The sequence below is a fragment of the Pantherophis guttatus genome, chromosome 7 (assembly GCF_059756535.1).
Source record: "Pantherophis guttatus breed Tessera chromosome 7, ASM5975653v1, whole genome shotgun sequence".
In the NCBI taxonomy this organism is placed as follows: domain Eukaryota; kingdom Metazoa; phylum Chordata; class Lepidosauria; order Squamata; family Colubridae; genus Pantherophis; species Pantherophis guttatus.
The window spans coordinates 18,625,701-18,647,606 of NC_142069.1; the positions used below are offsets into that span (position 1 = coordinate 18,625,701).

The 21,906-nt window shown below is 41.1% G+C and overlaps 1 protein-coding gene across 2 annotated transcripts in view; it reads right to left on the minus strand.

The window, feature by feature from the left end:
• Positions 1-21,906, minus strand: part of DENND5B (DENN domain containing 5B) — a 125,687-nt gene that overhangs the window by 25,029 nt on the left and 78,752 nt on the right. For both annotated transcript variants that reach the window (XM_034403498.3, XM_034403497.3), the window contains 7 exons: positions 20,139-20,370; positions 18,174-18,324; positions 16,312-16,405; positions 8,305-8,436; positions 7,088-7,240; positions 5,903-5,981; positions 4,176-4,257 (listed from right to left, as the gene is read on the minus strand). In XM_034403498.3, coding sequence (XP_034259389.2) covers positions 4,176-4,257; positions 5,903-5,981; positions 7,088-7,240; positions 8,305-8,436; positions 16,312-16,405; positions 18,174-18,324; positions 20,139-20,370 — 923 coding nt within the window. The remainder of the gene's footprint in view (positions 1-4,175; positions 4,258-5,902; positions 5,982-7,087; positions 7,241-8,304; positions 8,437-16,311; positions 16,406-18,173; positions 18,325-20,138; positions 20,371-21,906) is intronic.

Sequence of the window (21,906 nt, forward strand, 5' to 3'; positions counted from 1 at the left end):
TTAGTTTTGTATCTGCTGATGCGTAGATTTATGGCTTCCTTTAACTTCTGGTTCCATATGGATGTCCTTACATTCTTGACAGCTAGGTTCTTCAGAAGATATATATATATATATTACCCAGGATGTAATTTAGCTGACTTAGTGTAATCTTCCAAACAAGTATCGTTCTTCCAAACCAGCACATTTCTTTCTTACAATAATGTGAATAAGGAGGGCCCTTCAGTGTTCATATAGCTGATCCTGCATCATTCACATTAGTACAGTAGAGCTACTTTGGTGTAGCGTAAAGGTGCTGGCCTAGAAACCAGGAGACTGTGAGTGTTAGCGCTGCCATAGGCATGAAAACCATCTGGGTGGCTTTGAGCCAATCTCTCTCTCTCTCAGCCCAACCCAGCTCCCAGAGTTGTTGTTATTTAATTTAATTTAATTTAATTTAATTTCCAATTTATATACCGCCCTTCTCCCTGAGGACTCAGGGCGGTGTACAGCCAAGATAAAAAACATAGAATACAAATATTAAAACATTTAAAAATATATATAAATTTGGCCCGAAAGTTAAGAATCACAGACTAATTAAAAGAATTTAAAAATTTCTTCTTAAGCCAACCCGGCTTGCTGAAAAAGATGGGTTTTCAGGGAACGACGGAAGGCATTGAGGTCCTGGATTCTTCTTATCTCCGGGGGCAACTGATTCCAGAGGGTGGGAGCCCCCACAGAGAAGGCCCTCCCCCTGGGGGCCACCAGCCTACATTGTTTGGCTGATGGCACCCTGAGGAGGCCCTCTCTGTGGGAGCGCACGGGTCGATGGGAGGTCGTCGGTAGCAGCAGGCGGTCTCGGAGATAGCTAGGCCCTATGCCATGGAGCGCTTTAAAGGTGATAACCAACACCTTGAAGCGCACCCGGAAGACCACCGGGAGCCAGTGCAGTGCAGTGCAGTGCAGTGGAGATAACAGGGGGGAGGAAGGAGTTGTTGGCCATCTTGAGTTATTAAAAATAATAAAGGCAGAGTAAAATATAATAAATAAATTATGGAAAGGGAAAGAGTAGCTTAGCAAGCTGAAGAAGCTTGGTCACTGGCCCTGTGCAACTGTTTTCAGTTTAAAGACCATGCTTAATCTTTGTATAGTGTGCTGGGGAGATCATTCCAAAAAAATAAAGAAGGCCAGAAAGCAAATTGAAATGAAGAAAATGAAACAAACCAGTCAATGAAATATATGCAAAACCCACCGATATATGCAAAACTTATGCTTTCTCTCACACTCAAAAGTAACATCTAAGCAGCAAATTATAGAGGAACCCCAGAGTCTGTGAACCTCAAGTTCCCAGAATCTCAGTCATGGCCCTGTAGTTGGAGAAGTATGATCTGAAAACTGCATATTTAGGAAGGCTCCCAGATTTGATAAGTGACACACCGAAAAGAGTTATGCTAAGCAAGCAAACCAAGCACAGTTGTGGGTAGCAGTCCAAGGCTCCAAAGAGTCAAAAAACGAGCTCATTTTGACAGAGTGGATCCTGCAATTCCGGTTCTTTGCGCCTTCTCCCAATTCCCCTTCTTAGGCCAAGCGAGCAAAGGGAAAAGGGATGGTGCAGTGAATATGTGCTGCTTGGAAGAAATGTCCTCCCTAGCACCTCCCTATGCCAGCCCTGCCCCCATTCCTGCAGCAATTGCTGCACTGTTGTAGCAAAAGTGGGCTCCGCCGTGTGCCACCCAGCTGCAATTCATTACAACGTATGGAAACTTAAAAAAATACTGCAGAGCTTGCTTGCTGCTGCACTGGAAATAGTGCTGCTGTCAACACTTCATTAGCATATCCCAACCTTCGTTCATCAGTTTTTGCACACAATAACGACGCTAAGTGTGGTTCCCCCACTGCTTGCATGAAATTAAGAGGTAAAATGAGCCCTTCTGATTCATCCAGCCATTTTAAGAGTGAAGATAATCCTCTCCCAACTCCTTTTGTTCTTTGTTAGCAACTCCCACAGCTCCTCTCTTTGAGCTGTGACTCACACAACCATCCGAACAACTGCTATAAAACAAGACTTGCTTCTAGTGCTTGCAAGATTCCCTGCAAAGCAACCCCCCTCTCTTTTTTGGGGGGGGACACGGTCTTTCTTTGACAAGCAGCTCTTGGGGCTACAAACACCGCACAGCCAGGCATGTGATCAAAAGTCCTTGAGAAATATGACAAGCACATTATTTGTACCCTTCGTGATGAAAAACACTCACTTGTAACTATTTAAAGTCTTTTGATAGGGACGACATCAAAGCTGAAACTTCCCACTCCTCGATCTTTGATGGTGAGTTCCATTTAAAGCACAGCTTTGATGACATCAATCATCTTCCTGACACTACCGAGGAAAATGGAAGCAAGCGAACCGACAACGGGAGAATAAATAATATTAGCAGCACCCAGGAGAAGCCTGGCAGCCTCAGATCAAAAAGCTAAAAGCTTCGTTCCTGGTTTTCTGCTTTCTCTACTGTAAGCATAAATATGTTTAAAGCAATGAGGCTGGGAAGCAGATCAGACCCAGCAAATGATAGCTCTATTATGCTGCAGCTCGGTTGGGCACTATAATCTGGGAAGGAATAATCATGTTCGGGCTTTTTGCAAGGATGCTTTAAATACCCTGTCCTGGGCATTGGCTTGGATCTAGATCACGGGCGTCAAACTGGATTTTTTTTGAGGGCCGGATCAGCTTTGTAGTTCTCCTCTACATGGTGGGGGGGAGAGAGAAGGGATGGACGCCTCCTGCAGCACTTTGCCAGCCAAAACAGGGTGTGGCGGGCCTGCGTTTTCAGCCTGGATGGCTTCCTGCAGCACCCTGGTGCCCCATGCGGAGGGCTCCCCGCATGGCCCCCTGGTGCCCCATTTTGGCCGGCAGAGTGCTACAGGAGGCCATCCTGGCTGAAAACGAGGCGCAGCGGGGCGCACATAGCCCCCCGTACCCCGTTTTTGCTGCCAGAGGCACCATGGGCTGGTCCTTTGCCATTTCCAGGCCGGCCCCGCGGGCCTTGAGTTTGAAACCCCTGATCTAGATGATTGAAACCAGTGCACATGTGCTTTCTCATAGAACTCGACAATTACAGGTAATCCTCGATTTACAACTGTATAATTGAGATTGTCAGTGCATGTAGGCCAATAGCCGAGCACCCAAAATGCAGTCACGTGACCATCGTAACTTTGGATCTGGGTCATGAGTAGCTTTTGGTAGAGCTAAACTGAAACTGAATATTGTTTTAGAGACAAAGGGGATATGAAGTTTGGGTTTTTTCAAATGAACTGAATAGTTTTGTAGCTCAAAATACATAGAATGGAAATCTTCATGCACACTCGTGCACACATGCAAAACGTATACATTAAGACACATACATATCCACAATCAGACAGGAGTATGCATTGCAACAAAGCAGGTAGACCTCCGTAAATGGCAATGGGCCAGCCATATTACACAATGAACAGATCAACACTGTAGAAAAATAATTCTTGATTGGCTACCAGTTAACCTTAAAAGACCCCAGAATATGCCCAAAGAAACACTGGGGAGGTGACATAATTCATTTAGAGGTGTTACCTGCAAACAACTTGCAGAATGTTGAAGCATTTGGAAAGCAGCTCAAGAGAAGTTCATTCTGGAGTAGATTGAAATGGAATGATAATACAGATAGTCCTCAATTTACGACTGCAATTGGGACCGGATTTACAGTCTTAAGTTGTTACGGTTATAAGTCGAGGCACCCATGTGACTGGATCTGATTTTATAACATTTTTGGGTGAGATCATTAAGTGAATAGTTGTAATCATTAGTTATGCGACCGGTCCTAAATCAAGAACTACTTGTAATAATGATGATAGATTATTTCTTCTTTCAAGGGCCTAAAGGCAACATCCATAAACTACACTAACAAGAGATGTGATGAATGGCCTAGGTTCCTCCATGATTAACTGGAGATCTGAACTGTTGTCCCAGCCTAGTCTATCATTACTGTCCAATTTACACATTTCTTGAAAGGAAGAATTCTGCCTCCCTTCTTTCTCATATTATTTTTATTCAGACTCACAAAACCCTCCACGGTAACCTGTGTTTGACAGTCAGAAAGCTCTGATGCTTTCTGATCCCCTTCATTTGAAGCATAAATCTTTAAAACCCAAGTTTTAGGAATTAAATGTCCTACCTCATATCACTGATAAGTGAAACTCTTAGAGTAGGTAACATAAGACCCGTGTCAGATTTCCTTCTTTCTGGTCCGACAGCAACTGTAGAGTGGCAGCGAGGAGAAGATTCATTAATTTATTAGTAACATGTTCAGTACAGAAATCTACTAAAATATTAAACCTCTTTGAGAAATCTACCCGAATTAAGTCATAGAAAGAATGTTCTACTTGTCTGTGGCAGTTGGCTGCCCCTTTTATTTAATCCAGAGCTAAGTCTGAATGTTTAAGGGGAATATCATCAAAAATTATATTTTCAAGTCAAGCTTGACGCTTGGTGATTTCATTGACAAGTAGGGTTTTTTTTGGTATCAGTACTGAAGAAGGTCACCATTGCCTTGTTCCATGATGCTCTTTGACATCCCAGTCTATTTTCCTGTTCTAGATGAACATCATCCACATACAAACCAGGACTAATTAAGTTTAGCTTTTGTGTTACGCAGGGCAAGCCAAAGGTTGGCACCAAACTAAATTTATTCTGAAAAGATTTTATTCTTGAGAAAAGTCTTAATGTAAATTTACAATCCTAAAATAGAAAAAACTTATACCTAAACAAATAACTTGATATCAGTTTTTACATCTCATATTTTTCATATCAGTAAAATAAGAACACTCCCTGATCTCAATAAGTTTGTGTAGAGTTATCCATTCTGACCAGATAAAGACTTAAATATTTATACAATTTAACAGGCGAGAAAAGAATTTTCGTCCTTCCTGACTGGAATAAAAGAAAGACTTTACTTTCACTCCAGTCATATAATCCCATTGATTCCTTAGATCTTTCACTTTTGTTTTACTCTCCCAAATTCTCATCATCATTCACAATTGACAAATGTTTGTACAGAGAGCAAGGGAGAGCATTAAAAATATGAATACATGCCAACGAATTTGCTTAATGGGATATTTGTACCTAAAAAAGGTAGGGTAAATCTTTGATTTGGGCTATTAAATCATATTTTCTTTGATTGACTAAAATTATCATTCATCCTGACTTACAAGAAGAATAGCATATTTAATTTCATTATATACATTACATTAAAATGCTGCAACTATGCAAGACCATCTGAGACATTATATCCTTGGACATAAATATGCAACTACCCTTAAAGATATTATTTTATTGCTGAGTAGAAATCAGATGGTTTAGATCAGGGGTGTCAAACTCAAGGCCGGGGGCTGGATCCGGCCCATGGGGTGCTTAGATCTGGCCCGCAGGCCTACCCTGGAAACAGTGAAGGACTGGCCTGCGGTGCCTCTGCTAGGGAAAACGGAGGTCCGTTTTCACTGGCAGAGGGTTGCAGGAGGCCATCACAGCCCAAAACAGAGCTTGGAAGCCCGTTTTCTCTGGCTGAGTGCTCAAGCCTTCACAGGTGCCCCTGACATGAGTGATGTTGAGCTGGCCACGCCCATCCCAGCCACGCCCACTCCACCCTCCCAGGTCAAACACAACCCCGATAAGGCCCTCAATGAAATCAAGTTTGACACCCCTGGTTTAGATCCAACATTTCAAGACCAAAGAGCAATTATTTTTTAGAAAAGGATTGGAGAAAAAAACCAAAACCCTGCGTCTCTGTCAAATGCTGTGTCCTTCTCAGGGCTGAGTTGTCATTTACTTTCTCCTTCATTGTCTCTTAATAGTCCTGCTAATAGTTCTTGCAACATTATCCCTACAAACATCTGTAATCCTCACCTGGAGATTCTGCAAGCTGCTCCTGCTTCTCTTCTCTTTCCTGGTACTGAATTAAATGGGACCACAATGCAGATTTTCCCTTTTTATAAGAATAAACAGATAATTAGAACACAGAATAACAGGGTTGGAAGGGGCATTGGAGGTATTTTAATCCAGCCCCCTGCTCAAGCAGGAGACCCTATTCCATTCTGAACAAACAGCTGTTCAGTTTCTTCTTGAAAACCTCCAGTGATGATGAAGCACCCACAACTTCCAGAGACAAGCCATTAATTGCTCTCACTGTTATGAAAGGTAAAGGTTCCCCTCACACTTATGTGCTAGTCATTCCCGACTCTAGGGGGCAGTGCTCATCTCTGTTTCAAAGCCGAAGAGCCAGTGCTGTCCGAAGACGTCTCCGTGGTCATATGGCCGGCATGACTAAACTCCAAAGGGGCACGGAACGCTGTTACCTTCCCACCATAGGTGGTCCCTATTTTTTCTACTTGCATTTTATATATGCTATCGAACTGCTAGGTTGGCAGAAGCTGGGACAAGTTAACGGGAACTCACCCCGTTACGTGGCACTAGGGATTCAAACCACTGAACTGCCAACCTTTCGATCGACAAGCTCAGCATCTTAGCTACCGCATCCCTGTCAGGAAATTTCTCCTTAATTCTAGATTGGATCTCTCTTTAATGTAGGGTATCAAACTCAAGGCCCGCGGGGACGTATCCAAGTGCTTAAATCTGGCCCACGGGACCGGCCTAGAAATAACAAAAGACCGTTCTGCGGTGCCTCTGTTAATGAAACAGGGCGTGGGGTGTGTGTGCTGCAGGAGGTGTCCGCCCGATTCCCCCCACCCCTTGGCCAGCCCGCGGAGAATTAGAATGCTGATCCGGCCCACGAAGAAATCTAGTTTGACACCACTGCTTTAATGGAATTTAAACTATACCAGATTGTAAGAAAACATGAAGTCTCATGTCAAAATTTACATGAGATTGCTTGGAGATTTCATTTACTGATTTGGAGTTTGGTATCATCACTAATTATAATTCGACTCTGGACCACTGAAGCTGTTGAAATGCTGTTCGAACATTTCCAAGCCTCTTCCAAGATGAGGGACGAGCTATTCAGCAATGAATGTTTTAGGCAATGTATGGAAGTAATGTAGAAGATGAACATATTTGAGTTTTCAAGTCACTGACCTGTTTGATCTGTAATCCATGGCTCCAAATTCTTTCCAGCAAATCACAAAGACTAGCAATCAGTGTATTCTCTTCTAGCCCTGTGATGTTGGCCTCTCCATGGCCAAGTTCCACTGCTTCGTGACCCATCTTCTCTACTAGCATACGTTTGGTCTGCAAACACGTGATTTACAAAGCTTAAAATCCTCAACTTAAACTCAGCTTTACCTTTTCTGAAATATCAGAAGGCAACTATGTCAAACAGAGTACCCTATCTTTCGAAAACTCTCAACAGGAAGATGCACTTGGAATCATGATGTTATTTTCTTAGTGACAGAAATAATAGCAATAGCACTTAGACTTATATACCGCTTTACAGTGCTTTACAGCCTTCTTTAAGCGATTTACAGAGTCAGAATATTGCCCCCAACAATCTGGGTCCTCATTTTACTCAGCTCAGAAGGATGGAAGGCTGAATCAACCTTGAGCCTGATGAGATTTGAACTGCCAAATTACAGGCAGCCAGCAATCAGCAGAAGTAGCTGCAGTACTGCACTCTAACCACTGCACCACCATAAATAACCCATTTATTATTCTAAAAATGTTTAAATCATTTTGAATGTTTTCTGCTTTCATGCCTAATCTCCTGTGGTTTTATGGATGATCCTGTTCTCTCTTTATGATGTAAATTTACATGTAAATTTTGGAACTCACCCTAAAAAAAGGTATACCAGACAATACAGATCTATTCATTCAAGAGTTACTGCCAGCGGGCCTGGGGAACCCAGAGCGGGATGGAGCCCATTAAATGGCTCATGTGATCGGCTGTTGCTGTTGCTGGGGCGGGAGGTGGGGGGGTGATTTTATTACATTAATTTATTTGAATTTTTATTAATTTTACTGCTTTTTAAATGTGGTTTTTATATTCTGTAAGCCGTCTTGAGTCGCCATGGGCGAATAGGCAGCAATATAAATTTAATAAATAAATAGATAAATAAATAACAATAAATCAATCCTATTTTGCTTTGATTTCTGTCCATGTGAATTTCAACTGAATTGTTTAGTTGCATTGTTATACCAAGTAAACCTCACTGGAATGCGGAACAATGACCATTTATGAAGGGTCTTCAACTTAAAAGTCCCAGAGCAGCAAAATCAATAAGCATTTGTGAGTTGGGAGACTCCCTAACTTCATAAAATGGATGTTTTGCCTGTGCACGTACATATAACAAACTTACCTTCATTCGACATTCTTTGAGTAAACCTTCTACAAATTTCGAATTTGTCTGAGCAATTACAGCAGGAGAAAGATCAGAGAGTTTGGGCTGTCTGAGATTTTTCCCCAGGGTCCTTGCTTCTTGCATGTATTTCTAATCCAGTAAGAAAAGAAAACGTGAATGAACACCAAAATTGGTACAGGTAGCCACTGTCCTGCTTAATCTCATATTGACTGCCTAATTCACTTTGTATCAAAATGTAATAACTATACATCGTAATTTGAAGCTGGCAGCAGAGGATGTTATCATGAGGAACCCTATCAAATGAGTATTATTATGAGCATTATCATGAGTAACCCTATCCTTTAGGGCAGAGGTCTTCAAACTTGGCAGCTTTAAGACTTGTGGACTTCAACTCCCAGAATTCTCCAGCCAGCATAGCATAGCATAGCTGGCTGGAGAATTGTGGGAGTTGAAGTCCACAAGTCTTAAAGCTGCCAAGTTTGAAGACCTCTGCTTTAGGGGATTTTTTTCTTGTTTCATGTAAGGCATTTACATGGAAGCAGAAGCAACATGTTTCAGAGAGTAACATGGACATCTATAGGAATTGTTTTTAAGAGGATGCAATATTATTATTATTATTATTATTATTATTATTATTATTATTATTAAATCATATTTCTATACCGCCCACTCTCCGAGGACTCTGGGTGGCTTACAACAATCAACAGTATACTAAATAGCATATTGCCCCCAACAATCTGGGTCCTCATTTTACCCACCTCGGAAGGATGGAAGGCTGAGTCAACCTTGAGCCAGTGAGATTCGATCTGTTGATCTGCTGATCTGCTGAACTAGCAGTCAGCTGAAGTAGCTGCAGTACAGCACTCTAACCACTGCGCCACCTCGGCTCTTAATATATACAATATATACACAATTAGCAAATTTAACAGAAAGCAGGCTAAAATTCTGCTTTTCTGGAAGAGTGTCAAGAACAAGCTCTACTCATTGGCATGGGGAGAGGCCTAAGAATGATATGCAACCCTAGGAGCGGTTGCTTGCTTGAGGGTACTCCCATTACCTCTTAATTTTGTTTTTAATTTTGTTTTTAATCTGTTTTTTATAGTATTCTATGTTTTATTTATAAACCATCCAGAGTCACTCAGATGAGATGGGGAAGTGTAGAAATTTAATCAATCAATATTTCTGCTGGCTGGCGTTGGAGAAACACATAGACCAGGTTGACCCTGTGATGCTTCTCAAAGAGTAGACCTCCTGCTCCTCAGTAAATAATTTCTGGGAATCAGGAACATCTTTTCAACAGGGGCTGAAATCCTCAAGTTTTCCTGGCTTCCTTCATATCCCTTCTGATCTTTGAATTAACTACACTGCTGCTACCGTGAATCAACTTCATGGCCGATTCCTCCCCTCTGTATGTCCCTAAATAAATAAATAAATACACACATAACACACAGAGGGATGGGCAACGCTACTGTAGGGCTATCAGAAACTCCTGTAAGGGGTTTCCCTGCCCTAAAACTAAAACTGTAACTGTATTACAGTTTTCATGGATTTATTTATTAATCTAATTTATATGGCTCTCATGTGACTAAAAGTGACTCTGAGCGTCTTACAACAATTTCATCTGCAATAACAGAATTTTATATTCTGTTATAAAACATGGGGCTCCCCTTGAGGAGCACCCGGAGGCTCCAGCTGGTCCAGAATGCGGCCCTGCGGGTGGTTATGGGAGCGACGTGACTCCCCTCCTGCACGAGCTGCACTGGCTCCCAGTGGTCTTCCGGGTGCGCTTCAAGGTTTTGGTTACCACCTTTAGAGCGCTCCATGGCTTAGGACTGGGGTACCTACGAGACTGCCTTCTGCCACCAGTAGCCTCTCACCAACCAGTACGCTCCCATAGAGGGGGTCTTCTCAGGGTGCCGTTGGTTAAACAATGTCGACTGGCGGCCCCCAGGGGGAGAGCATGCTCTGTGGGGGCACCTGCCATCTGGAACGAGCTCCCCCCGGAGATACGGAGGATCCCGGATTTGCGCACTTTCCGCCGTGCCCTCAAAACATTCTTATTCCAGCAGGCTGGTCTGGCCTAACCTCCCTTTTAACTGCTTTTAAATTTGTTTTATAAATTGGGGTGTTTTAAATTTGTTTTGGGCCAAAGTATTTAATGTATTTTTAAATGGTTTTTTAACGTTTGTACCATGTGTATTTTATCTTTTGGCTGTTCACCGTCCTTCGGGAGTAGGGCGGTATATAAATTTAATTAAATAATAATAATAATAATAATAATAATAATAATAATAATAATGCCAGTAGATTTTTTTTGCATACAGGGGCAAGTTTTCACCTGGCTTCAGTTGGCATGTTAATTGCAGGCTTCCTGGGACTGGAAAGCCCTAGCAACTGTCATTCATGTACTCAGTGCCTTATGTTTCAGCTACTGCAATATGCTTTACATGGGGCCACCCTCGAAAACAACTCTCCAACTGCAACGGGGCCAAAATGCAACATCCCAATAACAGGAAGTTACAAGTTAAGTAAGGTTACACCTTTGTGGAATTCCCTGCGTTGATTACCAATAGGCCTCCAGTCCCTGTCCAAAGTGCTAGTTTTATCCTTAAAAGTCCTACATATTCAGGCAGATTTATCTATAGAAGTATTTCTCCTGACCAGAGTAAGCCAGATCTGAGCATTCATCCCAAGAAGGATTGCTGGGATCTCCACTTCAGAAAGAGTGAAGGGAGGACACTTTCTCGCTAGTGGCCTCCACGTTATGGAACACATTGACATGTTCATTTTTGGCAACATTGTAAAAACCAAAATTGTTCCAATAAGCTGTGGTGCCAACAGTAGATCTGAGTTGCTTCTGTAATTGATTACTGTATTATGTTTATGTTAATTTCATGAGGATTTTTTAATTGTTGTACTATACCTGTGATGGCGAACCTGTAGCACGTGAAGCCATGTCACCCCGCATGCTCAGCCTTGCCTGTTGGTCTTCCGGATTTCTGGCGTGCATGTGATGATCGGCTGTCGTTTGCGCACACAGCAGGGCCGAAAACTGGTGTATGCATGTGTGCCGTCCAGCTGATTACATGCACACTAGAACCCGGAAGTTTGGCTTTCCTGGAGCGCAGTCCTGAGCAGGGCATGCATGCCTTTTCGCACCACCTTTTCAGCACTCGGCACTTGGAGCCGAAAAGGTTCACCATCACTGTACTATACTGTATATATACTGTACTGTACTGCCGTAAATCATTTGAAGTAGGGTAGTACCCAAATCTTTGAATGAATGATGGTAAAGATCAACAGTGAGAAAGCTCAAAACTTCCATCTTCCACCTAAGTTTAGGGTATGTTATATAATCCATAATTTTGTAGCAGCATTCCATAGTTTACACACTCACACACACACCAAATTATTCTGAATATATCAAGCAGCAACTAAGTGGGAAAAAGAGAGAACACTGTAATGAACAAATTAAGAAAAAGAAAAAAAAGGAAAAGGAAGGGAATTTGTGCTGGCCATTCAAAGAAAGGTTCTAATTGGATAAGTGAGAATAAATACCCAGTGATATTTTCTTTATGGACTGCTTTACAAGACTACATTAATTAAATTTAGATGTAGAGAAATTTCTAGCTAGTGAGGCAGGGAGCGATAGACTTTGGCGAACATGCAGATGTCCAATTCTAGGGGCCCAAAGCCCATCAAAAAATCACCAAGGATGTTGCAATAGCAGCAGGCAAGAAGTCAACCACAAAAAAGAGCTGATATTATAATCAGGATAATTAAAGTATGTGGAGCTAATCAGGATGGCATACACTTGTATGTGTACAGATATGTGTACATGAGAAAGAGAGAGAGGAAGGGAGGGAGAGAGGGAGAGGGAGAGGGAGAGGGAGAGGGAGAGGGAGAGAGGGAGGGTATTAGAGTTAGAGAAAACTAGTCTGGCCAGGCTCATAGTGTAAAATGCCTGTTTTACTTTTACTATGAAAAATATGCTATGTTCTTATTTGAAAAAATGCATGCTATCTATATTACGTAAAACAACTTTAGACAACTAACAAACACACAAATAAGAAAAACACCAAAGATTACACCCCCCGCATACCATCAAGCACTATAATGGTAAAGGTAAAGATTCCCCTCGCACCTATGTGCTAGTCGTTCCTGACTCTAGGTGGCAGTGCTCATCTCCGTTTCTAAGCTGAAGAGCCAGCACTGTCCAAAGACGTCTCCGTGGTCATGTGGCTGGCATGACTACATGCCAAAGGCGCACGGAACGCTGTTACCTTCCTACCAAAGGTGGTCCCTGTTTTTTCTACTTGCATTTTTTATGTGCTTTCAAACTGCTAGGTTGGCAGAAGCTGGGAAAAGTAATGGGAGCTTACCCCGTTACGCGGCACTAGGGATTTGAACTGCTGAACTGCTGACCTTTCAATCGACAAGCTCAGCGTCTTAGCCACTGAGCCACTGTGTCCCTACTAAAATGGTACTCTCTTTAAAAAAAAAAATAGAACAAAAAAGACTAAGATCACTTCCCATCACACCCCAATGCTTGAGAGGAAAAAACCATGACCTTAATGCGGATGGGTATCCAGAATGAATCTGAAAGCTCAGAAGATTAAACCTCTGGTCCCAGTGACTGACCCAGATTGGATCCATGACCTTAATGTCCCTTCAGAAGGCAAGATTGGTCAGGACTCTACAGAACTCAGGGGAGAGCCTGTTCCATGTGGTAAGCACAGCTATGGACGAGGCTCACCTTCTAGGTCCTGCCAAATGACACTGAATGGAGGGGACCTGGAGAAAGTCCAACCTATCCAACATAACAAAAGAGGTAGAGATCCTCAAGAGAGGCAGTCTCTGAAATATACAATTGTTTGCATAGTCCCAAGTAATACATTTAGGTGTCTAAAGGGCATCCTAGTAAGACCATTAAAACTAGAGCCTAAAGTCCAATAGCTACACTATCGAAGTCCAAGTTTTCATTTTTCACCAGCTCATTAATCTGAATCTGATGGTCTCCTATAAATGTCCTACTGTCAGTGGCTAAGACGCTGAGCTTGTCAATCAGAAAGGTCGGCAGTTCTGGGGTTTGAATCCCTAGCACCGCATAATGGAGTGAGCTCCCATTACTTATCCCAGCTTCTGCCAACCTAGCACTTCGAAAGCACGTAAAAAATGCAAGTAGAAAAATAGGGACCACCTTTGGTGGGAAGGTAACAGCGCCTTCAGCGTTGAGTTATGCTGTCCGCATGACCACAGAGACATCTTTGGACAGTGCTGGCTCTTCGGCTTTGAAACGGAGATGAGCACCGCTCCCTAGAGTCAGGAATGACTAGCAAGTATGTGTGAGGGGAACCTCTACCTTTACCTCAATGCTGATATAAAACAGGGATCTCTGGTGCTTGTGGGGACTACTTGCCCAATTAGAACCACACTTTCAATGACCATAGAGGAGTGGATGATGGTCTAACCAGATAAAACAGCAGTGGCTAGCGTGATTAAGGAAGCAGCTCTTGGAGTGGAAACAAAATTAAAGAACACCACGTACCAGGCAACATTCAGAGAATGATTTTTTAGGTGGCCGTAAAGGAGGGGGCAGGCCCTGATCCCACTCCCAGAATGCCATCAAGTTCTGGCGAATCAAGAACTCCTCTGATGGCTTGGAGGAGGCCAACAGAACCCATGGCAGAACAGCAGACAGAGAAAAAGAAAATGATGAAATGCGCATGCTGCACGTGAATCAAGGGAAAACATCCCAAAGGGAAGGCAGGGAGTAAATATAACACAGATAAACAAACAAACAAACAAATTAAATTAAATGAAGACATTTACATCAACATAAAGCAATGTTTTTTTAAGCTCATTCCACCTAAAAGAAGAACAACAGCTTGAAAAGTTTGTGGTTATAATTGATATTCTTTAAAAGAAGGTCAGAAAATGACAAATAAAATAAAATTACAGACAGGTTTTTGTTTTAAGGAAGAATGTATCTCCTGGTTTCAAATTCAGCTATAAACAGGTCATTTTTCCATTATATGATCTTGCAATAACAAGATTAAATATCTTGTACTGGTAAACCTGATATAAGCTTACTTTAAATAACATGACATCTATGTATTCATTTAGTTTAACTTAGTTTCCTATGGAAACTAGTGAGGAGCACTTTCAGAATGCACCACAAAATTGTTTTGCGTACTTTAGCCTCCAAATATTCCTGACTGAATTTGATTTTTTTTAAAAAAGATGATTTTTGAATAACATTGTCAAAATTTCTGGAATTGTTACAGTTTAAAATGCAAAGGGATAATGTCAAATATTCTATGTATGAACTGTTCCATATGGGGGGGGAAACTGGTTCTGAACAGGCTATGCCTAAACTGAAACATGTATTTTGGGTGTTCTGGTCCATCCATGGGATGAAGTGGGACTATTTTGTAGCGATATGGGATGAAACTCAATTGTTCTGAGCAGAAGTAATTTTGGGGGAAGATAAGAGTGGGAAGAAGCCTTTAAGATGTAAATAGATAAAATTTGGAACAAAATTGGTTGAGGGAATGTGAGTAATTGTATTTACTCTATACCAGATCAAATCCTTGCTCTAAAAAGATGTATTTTATGTTTTATGTTTAAAAAAATAAAAAACTTTTCAAAAAAAAAAAGAGTGGGAAGAAGCCAAGGACACCAATAATGACTATGGGGAGGCATGGGATGGAAGGGAATGGTGAGTGAACTAGTGGGACATGACACATTGCAATGTTGGTAGCAGCTAAGGAGACCAAGGGCAGGACAAGAAAAGAAAAGAAAAGAAGGGAAGGTAGATAGAATGTCAGAGATGGGCCTGCAGCAATCTCTGGTGACAACAAGGATTGAAGGACAGAAGGAGGAAAGACACAGAGGAGATGAAAGAATGGAGAAGATGGTCTCAGCTCTTCAAAGGCAAGTGAGGTGGACAACACAGGGATTCCAGGAATGTTACCCCATTGCTTCAGGTATCATAACAGAATCCTGAAAGTGTCAGCTTTGGAAGCCATATTAGGCCAGACACTTCCATGCTGCCATCTTCTCATGTGTGGGAAAGTAGGAGGGGGGATTTAGTAGAGGGGTTGTCTGTAGACCTAACAGAATTCTTCCTGTCGGTCAAGGTCAGGGCGATACTGCATCTGGAGAAGGAGTGATGTCGGAGTGATGTCTCAAGATGGGACGGTGGTTGATTTGAGCATGTGATCGACTGAGGACTGAGGGGATGGTTGGGGGTTTTTGATTTACTGAGGGAAAACCTGGACCTCTCAGATTCGGGTTTTCCCAGATGTGCCAGTTTACCTATTCTAGTAAACGGAACTTTGAAAATACTTGCTTCAGAGTCTTTACTTGGAGCTCGGTTTTTTTCTGGAACACTGACTGAAAGTCTATCCGAAACCTTCACTGGCCCCATTTTACCCATAGCAAGATCAACACAGCAGGGCTCTTCTGAGCTTCTTTCTTAGCCATTTATTTGCCCAGGGCTGAGCAACCATTTCTCTTCTCCCACCTCCTTCTCAAGGCCAGAGGGAAACTACTCTATAGCCACCCAGCAGGACACTCTATGCTGGAAGATACTGAGGTGAGGGGCAATGGGTATCAGAAACTGGGAGATGGCGAGTTCCAATCCTGCATGAGGCATGATACCCCCTAGGTAACCTTGGGCCAGCCATTTTCTCTCAGCCCTAGGAAGAAGGCAATGGCAAACCTCTTTGGAAAAATCTTGCCAAGAAAACTGCAGGAACTTGTTTAGGCAGTTGCCAGGAGTAAAAAACAGACTTGATGGCACACATAGTCAAATACACACACACACACACACACACACACACACACACACACACACACACACAAACAAAATTGAATGAAAAGTTCTTCCTGGCACATTATTAAGTGATTAAAGCAGAGTTTGGAAAATATTATATAACTACAAATTACTGAGTCTTACGGAAACCCCTGACTTTATCAATTCTTAACTTCAGTGCTTACCTCCCTTAACTCATTGTCCAGGGCAATGTGTTCCGAATGTTGTCGAATACGATCTTTCCTCCGCTGGGCAGTAGTACTGCGACTCACCCACCGACTACAATCATTTAATAGAAAGGAAGCAGTGAGAACAAACTGTAACCAATGTCACACCTGCTCATGTCATAGAAACCACATGCTTTTTATACACAAGCCTCACAGCTCAGAAAGGGAATTTGCACAGAAGGGCACATTATGAACCAGAAAAAAAAAGTGAAGGAAATAAATCAGAAAATACTAGCCAATGGAATCATAAAGTTAACAGAATCTCAAAGGTTGTTTAGACCAGGGGTCTCCAACCTTGGCCACTTTAAGCCTGGAGGACTTCAACTCCTAGAATTGGGAGTTGAAGTCCGCCAGGCTTAAAGTGGCAAGGTTGGAGACCCCTGGTCTAGACCAGGGGTCAGCAACCCGCGGCTCTGGAGCAGCATGTGGCTCTTTCATCCATCTGCTGCGGTTCCGTTGCTGGTCGGCTCCACAACTGATAGAGCTTTGGTTAGGACAGGTAGAGGAAACAGATGCTGTGCTAGGAGGAGACTCTATGGTGGGGGAACTGACTTCCAGTTGGCAGAGGAAAAAGGATGCTGCGCTAGGAGAAGACTCTATGGTGGGGGAACCAACTTCCAGTCGGCAGAGGAAAAAGGACGCCGCGCTAAGAGGAGACTATGGTGGGGGAACCGGACTTCTGGTTGGCTCCAGAATTGAATGGGGGCTTCTGGTTAGGACCTTTGTGTCTCTTTGAGTGTTTAAGGTTGCCGACCCCTGATCTAGTCCAACCCTATCTCGGTTTTTCACTCACAGAAGTATTTCCATTTACAGGAATTTTTTTTCCTTACAAAAGTACACGAAAAATATAAATCACAATGGTAGGTTCTGTGATCTCATGTATAGTTCCTGATTGCTTTGCCAACTTGCACTACATGCAATACTTAAATTCTTTTATAGGTAATTACGAAGGATTACAGGATAATTAGCTGAGATTAGCGTATTAAAAGCCTTATTTAATCATTTCGATTTTGCAGCAATCATTTCTGATTACTCCAAGTTAACTAGCAGTTAGAAATCAATTGAGGAGGAAAAAAAACCCTAAATGAAGATGTGAGCTCCTGCTTAATTAAATTGCTTTTTTTAATCAGAATGAGGAACATAAGAATAAGAATGGAAGTCTTGAAATTTTAACATTGGACTGAACTTGGAAAATCTATCAGTTAACATGCAATGTTACTCTAGCAAGGTTTGAATGTAATGGCCAGTGGAGAAAGTTGTAAGATAAGCTTCCGTACTGATCTACATAAGGGCAGTATATAAGTTATGCTACTTATTATGACCTATATAACGGCAGAGGATGTTCTCGTGGTCATTTCTGGATATTCTTCCGGAAACTGACAGAAAGTACATTAGATAGTCTTCCTAAAACCTCTGCCCTTTATATTTTATATTGTAACTGTATTTATATTGTAACTAATTATAGTTGGCTGGGAATTTTGGAAGTTATACAGCCAATATCTAGAACAGCGGTTACCAATGGGTAGTCTGTGGACCACTGGTGGTCCGTGAGAAAATTTTGGTGGTCCACAGAAAAATTATTTGCATTTTTTTTATATTGCACTAAATACTATTTATCTTTTTTAAAAAATAATATTAATGGTCTGCGGGATTTAAAATTATGAATTTAGTGGTCCCTGAGGCCTGATCTAGAAAGCACCAGGTGGAAGAGCTTGGGGGAAGGAAGAGACTACCCATATTTCCAGTAAACAGAGGGAACAGCATATATCATTACACTGCTAAACACAAACTATGGTTATTAAATGCTTTATACTGCCTACTTGTTATTGATAGGCCCAGCTGCCAACACATCTGATTGAAGTTTGGGGAAGAAACCTTGCTCATATTTGCCTTGACCTATCTTCATATCAAGCAAATGTGGATGTATTGCAGTGTGGTCCATCTTCATCAGCCGTTGTTCAATTGCCTGAGCTGAAAGCAATAGACAAAGTTATATGAAATGCTTAGGCGTTTTCAAACAGAGAAATCTTGCCTACGTACAGCAGTATCACATATGCTGTTCAGTGATGGGTTTCAATTTTTTTTTATTACCGGTTCTGTGGGCGTGGCTTGATGGGCGTGGCAGGGGAAGTATACTGTAAAATCTCCATTCCCACCCCACTCCAGGGGAAGGTTACTGCAAAATCCCCATTTCCTCCCGATCAGCTGGGACTTGGGAGGCAGAGAATAGATGGGGGCGGGGCCAGTCAGAATTTTTACTACCGGTTCGCCGAACTACTCAAAATTTCTGCTACCGGTTCTCCAGAACTGGTCAGAACCTGCTGAAACCCACCTCTGATGCTGTTGCATCTGATATTATTTTACCATTTCATTCAGAAGAGATGAAAAAATAGGCACTAATGGATGCCCTTATTCCGGAGTTTGGAAAGGCTAGATGGCAAAAAAGGAAAGTACAGTGCAGGGAATTCCTGACAAATCACTGGGGTTGTAGACAGAAATAAAAAGCCGTGCTACAGATTGTTGGATGGTCAAGAGTTTGAAGTCGGGGGAATCAAAGTGTAGGTCATTTCTCATAGAGTTCCTTTAGATAAACTTAAAAGTTACGCAACAGAGAGAAATTCCACATCATTCCTCAATATCCACAATCTATGTTAAAAAAAAAGCTTCAACTAATTAGAGCTACTCTTTGATGTCACTTCAATTCTGTTACCCCCTTAGATTAAGACAATGTGTAAGGGGAAATAATTTCAAAGCCAATTATTTAAATGCAACTTTTTCTACATTGAGGCTGCTGAAAAATCATCAAATTTCAAATTTCTTTTAGTCTTCAACCATCAATTATGGCTGTCAGTTATTGAGGTACTATTTATTTAGAATAAGAAATCTCCCATAAGAAATCTCCCATAACCCTTTGATTTCACCATCATGGCTAAACCAGATGGTGATTGTACTCCTAAATGTATACTGTCCTCCAACATTTGCTTAAAGTAGAATTTTGGTATGTTGCATGAACTTTTATTGAGCTCATATAAGGTCTCAAATTGCAATTTCCGAAGTTTCGCTTCTCAACCTCAGCAATGTGAAAAAGTGTGGACTTCAACTCCCAGAATTTCCCAGCTGATCAATACCTCTTAAGAGTCAACACCTCTTCATGTTTCTGAAGTTGAGAAACACTGCGATTGATTAACCACTATTGCTAGCAGAATCAGTAATCACTGATAGCTAGCTTCTGGAAGCAATTAATTTAACCCCTTGGAGCCCCTAACCATGTTTATTTCCCATCCCTGGATTAAAAAGACACCGTTTCAACTTGAATGATGTAAGATATTCAGTTCTGTCCTTAATCTTCCCAACGTCTCCCCAAAATGGTCACCAAATTTGGAACTAGCCACACACTTCTGCAGCCCTAGATGTTCGACAGCAGCTCCTGTGCAGAATAAAGTCGCAGTTGAATTTATTCTGTCTATTTTTAGATCTTTAAGGTTTAAACTTGTTGCAGTAACTTTTCCTAATGACAGATACCCCACTAGAAAATTTTACAGGGGAATGAACAGAAAGTATGTTAGAATAATAAACAAGGCCCAATTCGGACATCAGAACATTTTTAGATTCACTTAAGAGTCTTAAATATACTTTTACAGAATACAAAAGCCCCAAGAAATTTACTATTCCTGAATTACTAGTGAAAATCTTAATATCTTAACTCAAACAATTCCAAATAACAATAAGGCTATTTTTTCCTTGTTATTAAAATAAGTCATTTCATGTAGAAAATCTACAGATACCTGCTTCTTTTAACGTAGTGCATTTCTGATACGTCGACGTTCTTAATGAGGGAATCCTGACATTATAGAGTCTCATTTTTTCAATTCGAGAGTCAAACACTCGCAGAAATGGATCTTTTTCCTCCCATTGGGACATAATTTTATTGTCAATGAATGTTGCAAACATTTGGGTTTCGATGAAGTGGGAGAGGAAAGGAAGGTAGGGCTCTGGTTGATCTGAAAGAAATGAAGCCTACAGAGGGGGAAAGAGGAATCAAAATGAAAAAAAAACTAGTTATATTATTAAACGTACTTGTGTCGCTTCATTATTTGCTCATATGCAAAGACCCAATAACCAACGATAATTGCAATAGGGAAAAATCAATGATGGATTTCATTATTCAGGAAACAGCTGAGAAATCTACCAATCAGTACAGTGGTACCTCAATACTCATCGTTAATTGGTTCCGGGAGGCATGATGAGTACCAAAAAGGATGAGTACCAAACAATTTTTTCCCATATGGAATAATGTAGTAAGTCATAAGGCAGCTGACAACAGCAAGTTCTAGCTTGTGCGTTGAATACCAAACAAACGATGAGTACTGGGACAAAATTCAATGACTTTCAAAGCAGTTGAGGACCAAGATACCACTGTATCTGCTTTAACACTTCACAACACCATTTACAGTAGAACCTCTGGTCACGAATTCTTCTGACCACAACCAAATCGGGTTCTGACTAGAAAATTCATTAAAAAAAAAATTTTCGCGGCCAGTTTCCCCTTCCGTGCCATTTTTTTTGTGAGTGCCAAATTTTCAAAATTAGGTTCAGGTCACGACCAAATTTTTAATTTAATTTAAAAAAAAATTTTTTTTAATTAATTCAATTTATATGCCGCCCCTCTCCGAAGACTCAGGGCGGCTCACAATACATTTTAAAAAATCATTATAAAAAACATTTAAAAATTAAAAACATTAAAAACTCATTCACGCAGTTTGCAACCAAAGTTATGGAACGAATTATGGTTGTGACCAGAGGTTCTACTGTATCTGGAATGAGGAAGACATAAAATTTCAGGGAAGAAGATGAAAAACGGGAGATATCTCCCAGGGTGGATTTGATTTAAATTGAGTTGATTTAAATCACAATTTAAATCATGATTTAAATCACTAGTAAAAAGGCTTGATTTAAATCAACTCGATTTAAATCATAATTTTTAAAGAGCAACTGTCATCTCTGCTACTCCTTTGACCCACTGTTGATTCACCGATAGTCCCAGTGTTGCAGAATATACAGCCTCATGCTACATAACTAAGCTCCATTTCATGCTGAATAAACTAAATTATTTATGTATCTTAAATAGAAAACTATCTTACGATAGATTTTTACCCCAAAAGTTTTTTATTAAAACAAATTCGATTTAAATCAAAAAAATCCAATTTAAATAAAAAAAAATCCGATTTAAATAAAAAAATCTGATTTTTTTGATTTTTATCGTCCCTGATATCTCCCCATGTTATTTCCCTTGTAAATTATATTCACATCAGTCACAATATCATTATTTGGTGGGCTATAAAAAGCATGATTACAATGGAGGAGAAGGGGCACATGCTCCACTCAATTGCCTCAAAAGCTAATTGGATGAGAGCATGTGAACTTGTTCCATTGTCACTCTGATTGCAATCATAGGCAGTACACAGGTAGAGACAAACAACTTTCTTAGGAGCTAAATACCTGGGGCTAAATACCTTAACAAAAGAGGGCCTTAACCAGATCACAGGAAAACGT